At 41.9% G+C, this 19,598-nt stretch overlaps 1 protein-coding gene across 1 annotated transcript in view; it reads left to right on the top strand.

Annotated features, from left to right (window-relative positions):
• The first annotated feature begins 16,850 nt into the window (after nucleotides 1-16,850).
• XDH (xanthine dehydrogenase) overlaps nucleotides 16,851-19,598 on the top strand; it is a 64,878-nt gene continuing 62,130 nt past the window's right edge. The window contains exon 1 of the mRNA XM_023511824.1: nucleotides 16,851-16,978. Within this exon, the coding sequence (XP_023367592.1) occupies nucleotides 16,898-16,978 (81 nt within the window). The 5' untranslated portion in view covers nucleotides 16,851-16,897. The remainder of the gene's footprint in view (nucleotides 16,979-19,598) is intronic.

The raw sequence follows: 19,598 nt of genomic DNA, 5'->3' as shown, positions 1-19,598 counted from the left end.
GTTGACAATGACCTATGTAGGGACTGCTTCTCCAGCCTGGATCCCAGGGCTCTAGATGACCTGCAGGTTGTATGTCACCTGAGCAAAGAAGAAATCACTGTTTCTGTAAACTTTTGAGATTTGGGGTTTGATCATTCCCACTGTTTGACCGAACCTAAGCTGATAGACAGATGGACTGACATCTCTGAAGCTGTATCTGACTGGTTCTGCCACCAAGAGAAGTAATGTGTGTCACTACCAGGAGGGTTTAGCTTGGTCAAGTCTCTCCAGGCTTGAGAATTCAGAGCCATAGGGCCCAAGAGTTGTGAGGCAGCAAAGAATCAGGAGCAAAATGTAAAGCAGATTAGACATTTATAACTCAGTAGAAAGAAAGAATGAGAACACAACAGTGCTTTGACTCCCTAACCCAAATCCTTACTGCTAGCCTTTGGGCCATGAAGTGTTTCCTTGGATAGGCTGTGATATTTAAGGGTCCTGAGTCCCAGAGTATCTGGGACCACTTAGTCCAATCTCTGCTGGGACCCCACAAGTGTGAAGAAACGCTGTGTATTTACTTCCACAGTTTGACCCAAGACAGGCCTTGCAGGAGTTCCTGCTCTCCTGGCCTGCCACTGCTGCATCTCAGTGTGGGATTCAGTGCCTTTTCCCTAGAAGTGCCCAGGGAACATCACTGATGTATTGCTAGAGGCATATGTCCAGGATGTTCTTGGGAGTGTCCTAGAATACAGTATAAAATATGCCTAGCACCAACTTCCTTCAAGAACATTTTTTGAATATCAGCTCTATTCCTGGCAATTAACCATTTTACCATCATGCAGGTAAGGAAAATATTACTATCTTCATTCTCCACCTGGGAATGTAGGTTCAGTGAGTGTAAGTATCTTGCCCAGAGGTGAAGAGCCAGTGAATTCATAATCTGAGATTTACCAATATTGAATTCTATGCAACACCCCCCATAGTATGTTAGTGATGATCCACATACCTCTACTAAGTTCTCATATTCTTTTCCCTGAATCTCATTTCTAAGATCTTTTTCTATGAAAGCCCTTCCTACTGGCCTGGTGTTAAAAGGCATTTTTCAGTTTCTAGAAACTAGAAACTGATTTTTGTCACAAAAAAATAAGTGTGATAGGAGATCCCCAAGGGGCAAGATTTGGGAATCAAAAATGGCAAAACCTTCTTTTGCCAACTCCTGTTGGTTACTCTGGTATGAGCTATGTTGGCAAATTCAAGCCTCAGGCTAAAGTTGGGAACTGGGAACGCGCAGAGCTTAGCTGGAGCCGCTGGCCAAGACCAGCCTCTCAGGAGGCTCCTCTGAACACAGCTGAGTGCTCCAGAGCAGGAAAGGCCTGCTGCAGGGCCTCTGTCCCCAGGACATTCCCAGCACCAACTTGGCTTCTAAGTTGGAGAGCAGACCATAATTAGGGGGACATGCTGGGGCAGCCACAGGCGCCCACATCTCAGACTTTGCTGCCCTCTGTTCCCACCTGCCGCTATGTCTGTTCTCCATCTCCCAGATCTTAAGGGCGACTGACTGTCAGCTGGTGGTCTGCTGGGCATTTCAGGGCCTGCAGAGCTTGCACCTTGAGGAAGCTCCTGGTGGAAATTTCAATGGCATACCTGAGTTCTGTTAAACTTTGTACAGAAACAGTGTCTTCATACCCTCTTCCTCAATAATGTATTTCCCTTCAGTGGATGCTGGTAGGAAAGTGATCTCCAACCCTCTATGAGCAACACTGCAGGTGTTATGCACGTGAAGATTGGTCTTTAATTACATCATGCTAATTACTGATTCTTGGAGTTAATATCTGATTCTCATGCCTTATTCTTAGATTCTGGAAAATTGGCCTTTACTGAGGTGAGCTGGGCATTAGTGTATTCCTAACCTCATTCTACAGATGCTCATATAGCACCATGCTGCTTTCTAAACATGTAAAAGTGAGTAACGGCTTTCCTACCACATGCCCAAGCAGAAAGGCACTCGAGTGTGGTGCTTTTGCTTTCTGAGGGGATGGAGAGGGAACCTAAGGGGAGTTCTGAAAGGGAAAAGGGACATTCCAATCCAGTATTAAGCAGGGCAGCTTCTCCTGGCAGAGAAGAGACCGTTGTACTACCCAGGCTTTTCATGGAGTGGTCTGACCCATGCTCAGTGACCTCTTCCTGCCAGCACCAACTCCCCTTGCATGCTGTGGGTTAAGTTGGCATTGTACCACCCGAGACCACAAGGCCACAGACGTGGGCAGTTGTGCCTGGCTCACCCTTCCCCTGCCTGGGGTTGTCTTTGTTGAGCCATTGACTGTCTACCTTCCTCATCCTTGCCCAGACCAGTTTTTCTGCTGTCTCTTTCTTGCCCTTTCTTTATACCTCCAACTCGTCCATTTCTGGATTGCTTCCCTCCTTTAGCAAGCATTCTTTCCAACCTCCTTAGATGTTCCTTGTGATGGTTTCCAGTAATCATTGCCCAGGACAGATGCCCAACCCATGAGTAACTCCCATGTGACCAGCCATTTTCTGGAAAGTCTTACTTCTCTTAAGTCAGCATATCCAGAGTTTATTTAAGGAGAACTCATTTCTCTGTTCCTGGGTTTTGTTTGTTTTGGAGGTTTTTTTTTTTTTTTTTTTTTTTTTAAATCGAGAGTTTCCTTCTTAACTCTTCCTTACTGGTCCAAATTCAATGCTGATTGCATCTCTGTGCTGGTAGGTTCCCAGGCTTTGCATGTCCTGAGAACCATGTGGGTGCTTCAGTCTTAATCTCAGGGTTCCAGTAGAGTGGAATGATCACTGAATCACTCTGGCATTATACACTGGGGTTTAAGTTCCAGCTCTGCTGCTGGCTCACTTGTAGGACCTATTTATTCCAGATGAAAATTGAGCTTATAATTTGATGTGTTCATAAGACTCCCATGAATTGATATATAGAGGGTGTCCCTAAAGTTTGTGCCATTTAAAATTTACAACTATTTTAAATTGCACTTGAACTTATGGACACCTTGTATATAAATGTGTATATGAATCATAAGACTGTACAGAGGAAGTAATAGTGCAGAGGAAGGGAAAAGGAGAAGAATAACAATGAGAATAAGCACAAAATTAAGATGACTTTGTCTTCTGAGTGGCAGAAAACCAGCTATAGGTGAACTGTGTGAGGAAAATCAATGCCTGTCCCCGAGAAGCCCTCCATAGATGAGCAGAGGTCATGGAATAATATTTACTGACCATTGCTGGGCACTGCTGTGGATACAGAGATAAGTACGATCAGCTGCCTGTGTTATGGAACATAGTAGAAATGGGTATAAAATAGAGTGGAAATAGATGAAAGAATGAGTTTTCCTGGGTATGGCTGCATATGGGAATCGGAGACTATGGGCTTTGAGGGGCTGATCGCGTTTAAGTTGAGTTGGAATGAATTTCAGGAAGGGGAAGAAAGTTCTAGGCTCAGAGAATAACTGGGGCAAAGGCATTGAGGTATAAAATTAGTGGCAGGTTCAGGGAGCAGAGAGTAGTTACTTGTGGACAAAGATGGGTTGTGTGGGTGAAGTAGCTGGAAAAGAGGCTAGAAGGTGGGCTGGGTTCAGGTGGGTCCAGATGGCACCAATCTGTACACTGAGGCCAGGTGGTTGTGTAGGACACTGTAAGTCCTTCTTGCTGCCCTTCGAGTTTTTTTGTTGGCACTGTTTTGAGTTTTAGGAGATATTTTCCCTTAAATCTGTGTATCTTTGCAATTGCCCACCTACTTTACACATACATACACATTTTATATGTGTATATATATGTATACACACACACATATATATATACACATACATACATATAAACACACACACACAAACTGTTGGAAGAGCAACACTTTTCACACTCATTCCTACATTTGCAGAGCCAAGGGATACAAGTAGAGGCCTATATGTTAGACGTTTACATATTTAATAGTTGTAAACTAACTTAAGAAAACGTTAAATCAAAATGTTCCATGTCCCTCACTTTACAAGTGTACCTTCATAATCACCTTGAAGATGTGATTTTAACTGATTATTTCAGAGTCTCCAGGCAACCCTGTTCCCCATCCCCCCACTCTGACTTCCACTCTGTGAAGTCTTCTCTTGATTCCAAGTAGATATCATAGTCTGCATATCCAAGCTGTGCCCACTGCCATAGGAGTCACCTCAGGGGACCAAAGGGGCACGTAGCAGGAGCTCTGGGGTGGATATACCAGGAGCACAAGTCGCCTATGGGGCGACAACAAGAGAAGTAGCCAGGCTGGGTTTTGGAATTGAGGTGAGTCTTTAGGCAGGGACCCTGGTATGTGAGCACACTGTACAAGGGAAATGACATAGGCTTTGAGTGATCACTTTCCTTAGGCTCCCCACATCTCATCTAGTGGGGAGAGGCATAACCACAGGTAGGCCTGAGGAGGACTTTCTATAGAACCTTTGAGGAGTTGGTTCTATGGAGAATTATGGGAATTATGGCATGAGATAATGCTTGGGCCTTTTTTTGGGTTCTGCAAAGCAGAACCACCCCGTACTTGAGCCCAATTTTAGAGTCACTGGGGGGAATTGGTTGAAGCATCAGACCTTGTCAGCAGGAAGACATCTTGTTCCCTCCCTGCCCCAGTGGATCTTTCACAGAAAGCACTCTACCCCTCGGTGGCCAAGAGTCTCACAATAACAACTTATTTTGTTGTGCCAATAGAATATTAAGAAAATTCCAGAGGCTTACCAAAGAGAGGATTACTCAAGGATATTCTATATTAGGAAATCCTGGTCCAAACAGTTACAGGAAAATGTCAAGAACAAAACAGACTGGAGTTCTTACTTCCATATTATACTCCTTTCCTGAGCATTCCAGTTACAGTGGGAGTGTTCTGTAACCTGGACTCACAATTTGCTCAGAAATGGCTGAGACTTTGCCACTAGGAAGAAGTTTAAAAAAAAAAAAAGGCCCAAGCATTATCTCTTATGCCATAATTCCCATAAGTGTCAGAGCTGGGAAAGTGGCTTGCCAAAAGTGACACACAGAGAGGCAGATCCTTGGCTGTCACCTGAGTGTCTCTTCTCCTGGACCAGAGGCTTCCTCACAGCCTCATGTTTGGTTCTAAAATCTCTAGACTATTAAATGGGGCCTCTGTCTGTTCATAGCAAAGGCATAAGGAGGCTGGGGAGATTTTGCTTAGGAAAAAGATATTTGACGTCATTGTCACCTTTTTATTTTTTCCTGAACAGGCTCACACTCTTTGCTCACAGACCCACCACTAAAGCACTCCCACTTAGCCCCTGGGTAAGGTGCATCCTGCATTTCAGTTGCGGGGCTGTTTCCCTGGCACCCCTCATGTGGCTATGACATGTGACATGCTCAGAAGGCAGCCAGAGCCTGCATTCTTGTTATCCCAGTTCCTGCTTCCACATGGGGTTTTCAGAATAATGCTGATGATACGATAAACACGATGAATAGGAGAAGTGTAGTTCAGTGAGAATACTGATAGTAATCAAGAAAATTGTAGCTGCCAGGTCCCAAAGACTATTAACCGTTCTGGTCTGGCTACTCAGCTGGAGACAGAAGACACCCCAAAATGACAGGGATTGGGAACTTGACCAAGAGGTCCCTGAGGTAACTGTGATGGCCCTTCCAGGTCCCTATCCTTTGGGCCCACTCTGTCATCCCCTCCTGTGGGTCTTCTGTCTTTCTTCTCCTCTGCTTGTGTGCTGAGATCATCGACCCCTCTGCCAGGGCCTACAAGAGTCACTTGTGGAAGGTTCACACTCCCTCCATGGTCCAGGAGGCTTCCAAGATGACTTCCAGAAGTCTCTAGTCCTCCTGAGAGAACAAGGACTGGAGCCCAGTGTGGGGCAGACCCCACGAGAGTGCTGCTCCCTCTCCCTTCTCTGTAGGACCTGGGCCTGGTGTCCTGGGGAAGGCTCCTTCTGGCAGCCTGAACCTGGGGCCTCCCCTTAGGTCCCCAGGAGGCCCAAACTATCATATGGGTGAGAGATAAGAATATATTCACTTTCTACCAGCTGGTTCTTCCCTTTCCCTGTAACTTTTCCACACTCTGCATTTTAGGTTGGGTTCACCGAATTTCCTGATTCTTACAGCCAGACACCAGATTTCTGTTCATTGGGGGATTTCCATCCTCCACTTTAAAGTGACTGTTGAGAGTAAAAACAGAGAAACAGACCATCTCCGTGTGTTCTTTAGACAGGCCTGAAAGCCTTGGAACCTGCTGAGCCACACTGCACACCATTTCATCTCTACCCTCTGTGCCCAGAGTCTCTTCAAGCCAAACTTTCTCACCACTGCTACCAATTCTATGTTAGTGAGGCTCTGCCAATGAGAAGGTCCTCCCTCTGCCCCCTACGCCTATAAAGTGTGAAAGGACCGTTCCAGGTGTTGTCTAGCTAGGAAAGACTAGCCTTGCCCTCTAATGGCAGTCAGAAGACTCCAGAATCATGGGGGCTTGGGTTCAAATCTTGATTTGTCCTTACCAGTCATGTGACTTCCTGTGACTGACTTAACCTCTCTGAGCCCAGCCAGCATTCTATTTATAAAACAAGGAATTATATCTATCTCATCAGGATTTTTTGAAATGTAAATGGGATCCACACAGAACACCTAGCCTAGGACCTGGCATATATTAGCAACTTCACAAACCTTTGATCTCTTCAAAATGTCTCCCTCTATGAAGGTGACTGTGCCTTTACCAGAAGGCTAACCTGGGAACCAGAGGCCTCCTGTGGCAGCATTGAAAACAGGAACTGTGTATTCTCCTAAAGGAGCTTAAAGTTACTTGCTAGATCAGTAAAGAGATGTGAATATCTTAATTTGCCCAGTCTTCATAAAATGCACTGAAATAAAGGCGACAATACAAGTAATCTCCGTGAAATTCTCCATGAGAATTGCTTGTTGTGCTGACTGTATCATTGTAGCTTATCAGACAAAATCCACGCTTCAAAAACTGGTATACTTTATGTCATGAACTTCTAGAATTAGTCACGAATAGCAAAAATCTCAAATATTAATCCACAGATGCCAAGCATCAACTGACCTTCAAGGGTCTGGAGGAGCAGACTTCTTCCAAAAGCGTGACCAAGGATGGAAGAAAAGGTCCAGTCAGCAGAGGACAAGATCAGCCATGCTGAAAAGTTAAGGTCAGTCTAGTTGCTGTTTCTTCCCCTGGAATTTTAGAAAAAACTGAGCTTACTCCAGAGGACAGGTCTGAGGTGGCCAGCTGAGTCATTTTCTGATTGTTTTGGGTACTATACTCCCTTTGGGGGATGTATACTCCTTCAGGATGTTTAATGGGGCTTTATTTGCTAGAGAAAGGGGGTTCTTTCTTTTTTAAAAGAAAAACAAAGAAAATAATAGTATTAGCAACACCAACTTCCTGTGGAGAGTTCCAGAACAAGGACAAGGACAAATTTAGAATAGTAACAGCAGATGATCTTCCCATAGCCCTTTGCAACCTGAATTGACTCCTCAGAGGTTGTAATAAAACTAGGAGTGAGCCCCAGGAGATCTGAAGGAAGCTCTCAAGTTTTCATTTGGTAGCTACTTTAAATATGTCAATATATAAGCCTGCATTCTACATCCTTGTTCTAGGAAGTGCTGAAGCTTAGGAGAGCCTGTAAAAAACTCTGGACTCAGTTTTTGCAATGTTGGCTCCGGGGATCATGGATTATCTACAAGGTGCAATAAGGATGCCCTTTAAGCCTCTCTGACCCTAGAGTTAATCAATACCCAGCACAGTGTCTGACACAGGGAAGTGTGTCATTAAATTTGATAAATAAATGGATGTGTGAATATTACCTAGTGTAGAAGCTGCTGTGAAGCCTATCCTTCAAACACAGTGTGGGGATGGGGACACTTAAGGATATAGATGGGGTTGAGACCACAGGTTTTCTCAGGAGCCCGTGCTCCTGTGACACCATTTACAGATATAGCTTTGCATGTGAGCCAAGCCAGACATCTAAGCCATGCTCCCCTGCCTCTAACGAAAGCCTGATCTTGTTATTGCTGTCATTCATTCATTTTTTATTCAACAAATATTTTTGAATAAATATTGACAGCCTGCATTAACAAAACAGACATATGTCCCAGGCCTAATAGAATTTGTTTTAGCGAATGTTTAATAACAGACATATCTAGAAAGAGCACAATAGGAATTGGTTTCTTGTTCCTGTAAAGCCAAATAAGCAACAAGATTGGGGAAGAAAAGTATGAGGCTCATTGTATTCATGTAAGGACTTGAACTGATTGGAAGCTCTGCTGTCTTCAATGTGCACCTTCCAATGTCAGCCTGGGCATCAACATCAACTGTTAGCAGTGTAAGGGAAAGAACAGGAGCCTGGATATTGTGCATATTATAGCAGAATTCAATCATTTGCTTCATTAGTATAAAGGGATTTGGGAAAGGGAGCTCCTGGCTGGGCAGTGGCTTCCTATCAGAAGGTCTTCATTAGAGGAGGACATGAATATTTGGTGGGCAGGGAGACACCCTTATCGCACTTACATTCTATTGGGTGCAGGAAAACAATAAACATGTAAGTGAGTACACGTATGGTATTTCAGATGATAATAAGAAAAATAAATCAGGGGAGGGGATTAAGAGTGCAAACAGTTGTGCAAGTAATTTTTCCCAATGGTTACACATTGGACTATATTGTCCACAGAACACATGTGAGTTGATCCTTTGGGTATGTGAAGAAGAAAGGATTGTCCTTCCTGAATTGTGTGAGAGCAACTCAGTGAGGCACCAAGCCCACATTGTCATTTCCATAAATGACCCCGGGGTTGCAGAATATATTAAGTGCAAAAGACATAACTAAAAAAATAGAAAAATGATGCAGACAGATTAGTGGTTTGAAGTTATATATCCTTTGAACTTTTGTGTGTCTGTAAGTGAAGACATAAGCTATATCCATTTTTTGAATAATCTCAAGAGAATCTACTGACCAGATGTGTGTAGGAAACCAAGAACTGATTTCTTCAATAGCAGTAGAGTAATGTGGCCTCTGTGCTGAGGAATATTAGCTGGTTACCTAACAGAAGATTAGTTAGAAAGGAACTGGTAATGGAAGAAAGTTCTGCGTTTAGTAATTTCTGACAACACAATTCATCCCATGCATTGAAGATTTAATTCAATAAGCGTTTGTTGATATTTCTTATACATCTGGTTCTATAGTAGGCACCAATGATATAGTGGTAAACCCAGTTCTGTTCCTTATCTCAGAGGCTCACCATCCGGGCATGAGAAAAAGACACTTTACTAGCTAGAAGGCTGGATTTCAGCTGAACAGAGAAGGGCCATTAGTGCTGTGCTAACAATCCTGGTTTTATTAGTGAAGAACCATCAAAGAGATAATCTCTCTGCCAGAGAGTAGGTGACAGATGTAAAAATTGGCACTGGCTTGCCACACAACACTTGGCAAGTCAACCTCTCTGACCCTTATTGGTTTTTGTTTGAAAAGGGAAGATAATAGTAATTGTAAGAGTGGACTTGCAAAAGAACAAAAGGAAAATGAATAATCTCTCAATTTCCTAGTAACAGTTAAAGATCAATTCTATCCATTCTCTCACTAATAGGCACCCCTCAGGAGTTCTGATTTTCACAACCTCTTAAAAGAACCTGGGGCCAGGTGCCTAGCATTCTGGGAGGCCGAGGCAGGTAGATTGCTTGAGCTCAGGTGTTTGAGACCAGCCTGAGCCAGAGTGAGACCCCATTTCTAAAAATAGCCAGGTGTTGTGGCAGGTACCTATAGTCCCAGCTGCTCGAGAGGTTGAGGCAAGAGGGTTGCTTGAACTCAAGAGTTTGAGATTGCTGTGAGCTATGATGCCACGTACTCTACCAAGGGTGATGACAAGTGAGACTCTGTCAAAAAAAAAAAAAAAACCCAAACAGAAGGAAAGGAAATATAAATTGTTCTCTTTTAAAATATCTATTTCAAATCTGTTTTTTACAACCTAAATAATTCCTGAATGAACAGCAGGGGTACGCGCTTCAGGCCCCAGCCTTCTCTATAGGACAGAGTCACATCTGGGGTGATGGAGCATGTCTCCAAAGAAAGGCAGGGGAGCCATCTCTCTGACTTTGACATCTGCCACCACTTCTGTTATCAACCTGCTGCTAAGAAGGGGAAGATGCAGATGTAGCAGTTTCATTGCCTGTTAATTTGGCTATAGCCATAGACCTTCTTCACCCCCTAAATAAAAAGTCTAAGTACCTGTATGTCTGCTAACACTATTTCCCTCTCTTTCACCATGTTGGCCATTTTCTCATCTGGAAAAAGTGAAATAATATTTTCTTTTTTCTAGCCTAATTTCTGTTAGGTGAAATATTTTCTGAGACCTGCCTTCACTAAAACAAACTGCAACTAACTACAATTCCTTTGCTCACATCACCAGGCTATTATAAGGATCAAATTAAATTAAGATAAGTGAAAGAAATGCTATGCAGGTGTCAAGAACTGTTATTAGAAATAGTTAATAATATATATTTCTGGGAGAACAAAGGAGTACTTGGGTGTTGGGCTGTGATGCTTTGAGAATACAGCAAAATCTTTAATCCAGAGCAAAGCATATGCAGAACTGAAAAAAAGTCTTATTTTAAAAAGCCTGAACAATGAAATATATTGAAAAAATAACTTTTTTTCTTTTCAAGTAAGTTTTATTGTATGTGAAGGAAATGGACAGGGATGCCTCAAGTTATAGTGAAGAATGTACATCTGGTTGTAAAGAGGAGTGAGGCTGGGCGTGGTGACTCACACACCTAGCACTCTAGGGGTCTGAGGAACGAGGATCCCTTGAGCTTAGGAGTTTAAGACCACACTGAGAAAGAGTGAGACTCCGGTCTTTAGTAAAAATAAAAATAATTAGCTAGATGTCATGGTGGACCCCTTGGTCCCAGCTACTTAGGAGGCTGAGGCAGCAGAATTACTTGAACCCAAGAGTTTGAGGTTGCTGTGAGCTAGGCTCTAGCCTGGGTGAAAGAGTGAGACTCTATCTCAAAAAAAAAAAAAAAAAAGAGGGGGAGTAAATAGATCAGAGGGTAGCTACTGCAGAGGAAGGTTAAAGGCTGATAGTGAGACTTCTAAAGGAGCTAGAGACTCAACTAGGGCACATGTGGCCAAAGCATGAGCTCAAAAGAGTAAAGGCTCCATAGATGTTGGCTTGGCTCTAATCGGGCCTTCAAGGAACACTCCAAACTCTTTCCTGAACTGGGTCTTCCTCCAGGAAATGGTTGGCTCTGATTGGCACACTCTTTCAGAAATAAAGGCATGGCTCTTGGTAGCATTTTTTTCTCTTTGTATCTTTTGTGATTTCCTGAAGGTGTAGTTCCTAGAAGGAAGATATCTGTGTCCAGGAGCCCTTAAGGCTTATCTGGTTTTTCTCTGGATTTGAGGACCTCACATACCAATGTGCTGCGTATTATATGCTGAGACATCTCTTACAAAAATAAGGTAAGTTATATATATAGTTGGCTTATTCTCAGACCATGAAATTTCATTAATTCAGCCCAAATTTCAGAATTTATCTCAATATCAAAAGCATATACATGAGACCTTCAGTTTGGAAAAGTCTCTCATTTTAGATTGCTTTCCCCTAATTTATACTAGTTTGAAAAGTCATGGAGGGGGGACTGATATCAGGAAGATGGCAGAACAGGACTTTCTAGCTATTATTCTCCTATAGAAACACCAATTTGAAAAACTATCTATGCAAAAAAATGCCTTTGCAAGAGGTAAGAAAATCAGGTGAGATATTATAACAAAATAAGAAAAGATTCATTGAAGAGAGTAGGGAAAACAGTTTTACATTGTCTGTGTTACCTCTGTCCTAACCCCAGGCAGCATTGTGTGGAGAGAGATATCCTTCACCTGGAAGAAAGAGAAAGAAGTGAGCTCTGGACTTTTCCTTGGACCCAACACTGGGTACAATACAGCGCCAGGCAGGCCCCCTGTCCTGACTCCAAGATGCTACTCAGGGCTATGGGATCCTACCCTGGTGTCAGGTAGGACACAACCTCAGGTTGCATCCTAGCATCTGGTCATCCCTTTGAGATTAAAATTCAAGGCCCACTCCCATATCAGGTCAGTCATAGTGGACCCAAGCTTTATAATGGCCCTTGTAGAAACAGGCTCTAGGCTTACCCTCACTGACTCAGGCCCCAGGTCCACTCCTTGGATTCTATCAATAGGCCCACTCCAGTGGATCCTGACCCCAAGCCCACTCACTGCTAATTCAGGTCAGGCAGCCCGCCTGAGGAATCCAGCAGAGAGCCCATAAACGTACCATGATAGACAGCCTGCCCAGAATCTCTAGATGAACTGACTGGTGAAGAACTTTCCAAGACAAAGCTAGTGTGCATAGAATGGAATAAGTCCCTACTTCTTCAAGTCCTCAGACATCTGAGAAACATGTAAAACCAATAAGATATAACACCACCAAAAGAGAACAATCTCTCAGTAGGTGACTCCAAAGAAATAGAGATATAGTGACCTGAAAAAGAATTTTTAAAAATTGTTTTAAGGAAGCTCAGCAAACTTCAAGAAAATACAAAGAAATAATTCAAAAATATCAGGCAAATAATACATAACCAAAATAAGAAATTTAACAAAGAGATTGAAATTACAAAGAAAAAGAAACAAGTTCTGGAGCTGAAAATAAATAATATTTTAAATTGCAATAGAAAGCATCAAGAGCAAAGTTGATCAAGCAAAGTAAAGAATCTGTGAACTTGAAGAAAGACTATTTAAAAATATATAGCCAGAGGAGAAAAAAAGAAATAAAAAAGGATTATGAGATTTGTAAAAGAGCATCAAAAGAGCAAAATTTTAAGTCATAAGATCTTGTTCAAGAAGGATAAAAGAGAGACAAAGGGGATAAAAGAGCTTATTTAAAGAAATAATTGCAGAAAACCTTCCAAATATGGGAAAAGATATAATACAAAGTACAAGAAGGTCAAAGGTCTCCAATCAGGTTCAACTTAAACAAGAATGTATAAAAACATAACCAAACAATCAAAAACAAACATAGGATCTGGAAAGTGGCAAGAGAGAGGAAGCAAAAAACAAACAAAAAACTTTCAATAAAGCAAATTTCTTAGCAAAAAAAAAAAAAGGCAATAGTAAGTCCTCACCTATCTACTAGTAACTACCCTCAATGTAACTGGAATAAATTCTCTATATGCTATCTACAAGAGACTCACCTTACATTTAAAGACACATAAAGACTGCAAGTAAAGAGATGGAAAAAGATATTCCATACAAATGAAAATCAAAAGACAGCAAGGATAGCTAGATTGTATTAGATAAAATAAACTTTAAGTTAAAAAAAAAAAGTAAAATGAGACAAAAAAGATTATCATGTAGTGACATAGAAGTCAGTTCATCAAGAGGAATCAAGTGGATATAACAATTGTAAATATACATAAACCAACATTAGGACATCGAGATATATAAAATGAATATAAATGGATGTGAAAGAAATGGAGACCGTTCTCTAAGTGACACAACACAGGAATGGAGAAACAAACACATGTACTTGATACTAGGTTGGAACTGATTAGTCAACACTTAAGTGAATAAGGTCTGGGCAGGAGGCATGCTTAGAATCTTGACTTAATTTGTGCAAAAACCAAAATATGTAAACAAAACATGTGTACCCCTAATATTCTGAACTATTAAAGAGAGAAGATAAACTGCAATGCAATAATAGTAAGGCACTTCAAGACCACACTTTCAGTACTAGACAGAAAATCAACGAGAAAACCTTGGACCTGAACTATACTTTACAACAAATGGATCTAACACACATATACAAGACATTCTATCCAATAGAACGGAAGAATATACATACTTCTGAAGTGTAGAACATTCTCTAGGATGGATCATATATTAGATCTCAAAGCAAGTCTTTTTTTTTTTTTTTGGCCAGGGCTGGGTTTGAACCCACCACCTCCAGCATATGGGGCTGGTGCCTTACTCCTTTGAGCCACAGGTGCCACCCCAAAGCAAGTCTTAACAAATTAAGGAAAATTGAAATCATATCAAGTATCTTTTCCTACCACAATAGTGTAAAACTGAAAGTCAATAATGGAAAAAATCAGAAAACTTATAAACACATGGAAATTAGCATGCCCCTAAACAACCCAAAGGTCAATGAAGAAATTAAAATGGAAATTCAAAAATGTCTTGAGGTAAATGAAAAGGGAAATACAACCTACTAAAACTTATAGGATGAAGCAAAAGCATTCAGGAGGGAAGTTTATAGCAATAAAAATCTACATCAAAAAAGAACAAAGATCTCAAATAAGCAACCTAAAGCTACACCCCCAAATACATACTACAAAAGCAAAAATAGGCCTATGGGATTGCATCAAAGTAAAAAGTTTCCATATGGAATAGGAAACCACTGAGGGAATGAAGAGACAACCTACAGATAGAGAGAAAATACTTGTAAACCGTACATCTAAAACTTACATTAAAAAATTCAAACAATCAGTATCAAGAAACCAAAAAACATGATTTTAAAAATGGATAAAGAACTGAATAGGAAAAAAATGTTCAACATCAGTAATTACCAGGGAAATAAAATTAAAACCACAATGGGGTATCACCTCCCACCTATTAGGATAGCTATTATCAAAAAGACGAAAGATAGCAAGTTTTGGCAAGGATGTGGAGAAAAGGGAACTCTTACACATTGCTGATGGAAGTGTAAATTGGTACAACCATTGTGGAAAACAGTATGGATTTCCTTAAAAAATTAAAAGTAGAACTATTATATGATCACATAATCCCACTACTGGGTACATATCCAAAGGAAATGAAATTAGTATGTTGAAGAGGCATCTTTATTTTCATGTTCACTTCATCATTATTCACAATAGCCAAGATACAGAATCAACCTAAATGTTCATCAACAGATGAATGAATAAAGATACTGTGACACACACACACGATGGAATATTATTCATCCCTACGTAAAAAGAAAACACTTATCATTTGCTAACCTATGTCTCATTTCATTCTCATAAGAGCTGGTTCTTGCAAAGTAGATATTCCATTTTGTAAATGAGAATATTGAGGCCACAGTCACATACAAGTGGTGGAGTTAATATTCAAGCCAGGCTACCTAATTCTAAAGCCTGAGAGCTTTCGTCAGCACTTGCCTTTTCCTTGAGAGTTTCTTGGGTCATTGTTTAGGAACTGCCTAAGCTGATGAGTAGGGCTTGTTAAGCTAGGTGGATCAGTGGATATGTGTAGAGGAGAAGCCTCTCAATCACAGAGCTGTCAGGGTCAGGGAGAACTGACTTATTATAAAACTCAGGCCCTCTCCCTCTCCCAGCTCCTTCCTTCTTTTAGGGGAGGATTTCTTAACCATGGTTCTATTGATGCTGTGGCCTGGATAATGTGGGGGCTGTCTGTGCTCTCTAGGTGGATTGCCAGCATCTGTGGCCTCCATCCACTATGTGCCAGTAGCTTCTCTCTCCAGTCTTGACAATAAGACATATTACTAGGCATTGCCAAGTGGCCCCTGGGGTGGGGAAACACCCCCCAGACAAAAAACCACTGTTTTATAGTGACCAAACATCCCACTTTCCACTCTGACAAAGGATTTACCAGGATCTTTGAGGCTTTTGCCAGGGGTTCAGTGCTAAAATCAGGATGGTCCAGGGCAAAATGGGGCGATTAACTGCCCTACAAGTGACATTTCATCTCCTGGTTAACTTAATGCTGTGGTGGGAGAGAGGCATTGTGTTGACTGTGTAGTTCTCCTAGAAGTCCTCAGTTTCTCTAAGCTGTTGCTCTACCAAGCACAGCTGCCTACCACTCCCTTTTTCCCTCCAGGTAGTCTGCCAGGAGTGTATGGGAGGTGTCCTGCAGGGAGGCTGGCTGAGCGACTGTGTGGGTCATTACTGCGCTGAATGCTGGGATTGTGTGAATGCTGGGATTGTGTGTGCTTCCCTAAAGGGCTGGGAGGGAGCTGTTTTCGAATAAAAACTTTGACTCCTAAAACATACATCAATTAAGATGTAGTATAAAAACTTGAAAACTAGCAATCCAAAAATAAAATGAAAACTTGAAAAACAGTTTATAATTACATGGTATTTTGAAATACTTTCATGAGTCACTCTGGCAACTTGTCAGTTACATTTTACTGAAAAAAAAAATCAAATAAAAGAAACAAATCTCAAAAATGAATTGCTATCAGGATTATAGTTGCATGTTGTTCAGAAAACTTTTTCAACAGCGATATTTTGGTTCTTTTCAGAGTTACAAAGCACTTCTAAAATATTATTTGTTCCTCAGAAAATGATCTTGTGTCATTCTATGCCCCTTTAAAGGATGGAAACAATTGAGTTCCGAAGATGGTAAGTAACATGCTGAGGTCAAATGCCAGGTTCACTGGGCTACCTGTCATGTGACTTCTGTAGTCTGCCCGGAGAGAATGGGCCTGGCATGGATGTGCTAAGTCTGTACTGCTGTAAATCTGAATGATAGAATGACAAGTGTGGGCACGGAGGCTGTGAGTCAGCTCCCTTAGCAATGACTCTGACAATAGTCATTCCCCCTCTGGGTCTTGCAGCAAGCAGGGGATGAGGCAGGTTCCATGAGTGCAGTGCCTAAGACCTGTGGCCACTTGGCACCGTGGCACCAGATTTACCAACATCTGGAGGTATTTTCCTTGTGCTCTTTGACACCAGTGTGGAGAATGTGATTTGCTGTGTATGATCGTTTGTGGTTTCCTTGATTATGTAAAACAGTAGCTTTTGCCAAGAACTCTCTGTACCCGGAAGCTCTAAGCTGCTTCCCTCCCATTGGCTGACTTAATTTCACTTTACTGGGAGGCATAACTTTCAGGTTGCAGAGCAGTGAACAGCAACTCCCAGTGTCTCTTATGAATGAGGTACCCGGAGTTCAGGGACCCCCAACCAGGGACAATGACAACCGATGAGCTGGTTTTCTTTGTGAATGGCAAAAAGGTAAGTGAGAGTAAGCAAACGTCTGGCTTGAGGCCCTGCTGCTGGGTAGGGATATGTGTCCTCTGCAAGAGGCATGCCGGTTTCTCTTTCCTGCTCCCTTTTAACTTGTTCTCTTCTTTTTCTCTCCCTTCAAAGGTGTTGCTGCGTTTGGGTAACCTTAGGGAAGGAGACCTTCTCAGGGCTAGAGCATAGGCAAGATTCTCAAGGGGTAAAGGAGTGAGGAGGGGAGGGAGACGAGAAGAGAAGCATCTGTGAGCTCACTGTCATCCTCTCAGTAGCAGAAACACTGACCCAGAACGAGAACAGGGGACAGAGTTCTAAGGAGACTGGCAGTCATCCACCACACCTCTATTTCTGTGTTTCATCAAATATATCCGAATACTTAAGTTGTTCTCTTTACTGAGAGGTAGAAAAGGAACTTGCTTTCTTACTAATACATTTATCAGGGCATAAGAGGTACACAGCCCTGGATTCTAGTTTTCTTTATTCTTTAGAAGATTTTAGATTTAGATTCTAAAGCATATTGATTTGAGAAACATATACAACAGAGTACTTTGTAGGCTACTTTATACAATAAAATAAGCAAAAATAAACAGATATTTTTGTAAGCATAAACACTCAGATATACTACTGTAGTTATAATAGCCACGAGCAGCTGATCCATGTTTGTAGAAAAAAAAAATAGGTCAAAAAGCCAAATGTATAAAAGCATATCAAGACGCTTGGTAATTGTGCACTCAGGTTTATAACTTCTAACCTCTGAAATACTATGACAGGCAACCTAAGTCTTTTGACAAGATTGATCAGCAGCTGCTGTGGGTCATCACTATACATGCAATTGCCCAAAGAGCTGAGATCTCAAGAAATTTTATCTTTCACAAATGCAGATGTGGAAAAAAACCCTCTTCATTTATTGAGGAAGTTTCAATGTTTTTGTGTGCATGCGCAATACCCACAAAGTCAATGTTGTGATAATGTACTTTGGTGGAGGAGTCAAATTTGCAAAAAAAACATGCATGAAACAAATTAGAACTTTCTAAATGTCATTAAACAAATCATACCTCCAGCGCTGAAAAGGGAGTCTTGTTTATAGGTGCAACACCCACTCCTGATTCACTGTGCGGGGACATATGCTGACACCTTGTGGCAAGCTGTCACAATTTATTTTTCATAAAGGGCACATTTCCCTCCTCTCCCCAGTCAGTTCTGCGTACAAGTGTTGCACATCTCTTACTTAGATTGACTGCCTTGGCGCACAGGGATCTAGAGAAGGTGGCACCCCACCAGTCCTCGGGCCTGCCAAGGGGGAGAATCTTTGCCAGTGTCAATGCAGGTGCAGGGAAAGGCAGACAAGCCCATTGCAGGGGGAAAGGCAGACAAGCCCATTGCTGGGTCTTCGGTCTCCACTCACCTTCCCCACACCACTGCTGAGGTGCTCATACCCGCTCGGATTCCCGCGTGGGAATGAGTCAAAGCCTAGTGTAGCTGCACATTGTAACTGGCCCCGTGGACTGTGTGTGATGAATGTGCATTTTCTTTTTGTCTTGCTCTGTTGGTACTTTTGAGCTGAGTTGAGAAACTAAGTGACTTTGGAGATAATTTTCCAGAACTAAAATGCACTTCACGGGATTCCTGGGACTTAAATTGTCAGGGTGTAATTGGGTGACTGACAGGGGAATTTCCTGAGCATTTCAAACCAGGGCTCCAAAGACTGATGGATTCCATTTGGGTGGTGCCAGTGGGAGGCACCGGGGAATGGAGTCAGCCATGTTCTTCTGAGTTTAGAGTTGTCTCTCTGGGCCACTTCCTTCTCAGAGTTGGCTCTGGCACCAAACCAAGGGATGGGGCAAGGCTCCCAAGTTGGTGGTATTAAGACTTCCGCACCCAAGATTTCAAACAACTTCTTAGCATTTTGCAATTTCATTGTGGAGACTTAATATGGAGTTGTTGAACTGGCTTTCTACAAGTGCTTCTTACACAAAGACATCTTCTCTGGAATTTTTATAAGTAATTTTTACAGTATGTAAGCAGCTGGATTCAGTGACGTCCAAGGCCGTATCTTACTCTAAGGGTTTGTTATTTATTAAGCCATAAATTCACCCTGTGAAAGTATAAGGGCTTGCTTTTCTTTAGGACCTATTATGCACTGGATCCAGAAAGGAGTATTTCAAGGCAAATCTGTCTTAGTGAAATTCGTTTTCCCTAGTATTTTATTTTCACTTTGGGAAAGTGATTTTAAATCTCTAGATGGTATCAACACATCAAACCCTGTTATCTCTGGAAGCTTCCACTAATGCCAGTTTCCATGCTGAATAGCCATGTCTGTAATTTATAAAGATATGTCCTCTTGAGAAACTACCAGAAAGGTGGAGAGACAATGCAAGGGCTGCTGATGTGAAAGCAGTGCTATAAAAACAAGGCCAGGCAAAGGAATTCATGGACAAATAATGGCAGCTGTGAGTAAGTTTGTTTCCCACTTCTACTCCCAAGATGGCCTTTTGTTAGAGGATATTGTGCAATGAAGTTACCAAAGAAGCTGTCAGAGCTTGGTGACTCATGATGAATTGTGGGCCTCCTACTTTCTCCGGTTTTTATTACTGTCCAGGACACTGTCTCCACG

Source organism: Otolemur garnettii, unplaced genomic scaffold (genome assembly GCF_000181295.1).
Source record: "Otolemur garnettii isolate 467f Iridium unplaced genomic scaffold, OtoGar3 scaffold00022, whole genome shotgun sequence".
Classification (NCBI taxonomy): Eukaryota; Metazoa; Chordata; class Mammalia; order Primates; family Galagidae; genus Otolemur; species Otolemur garnettii.
Note: the sequence above shows the minus strand (reverse complement) of the source record. Positions and strands in the feature narration are given on the sequence as shown.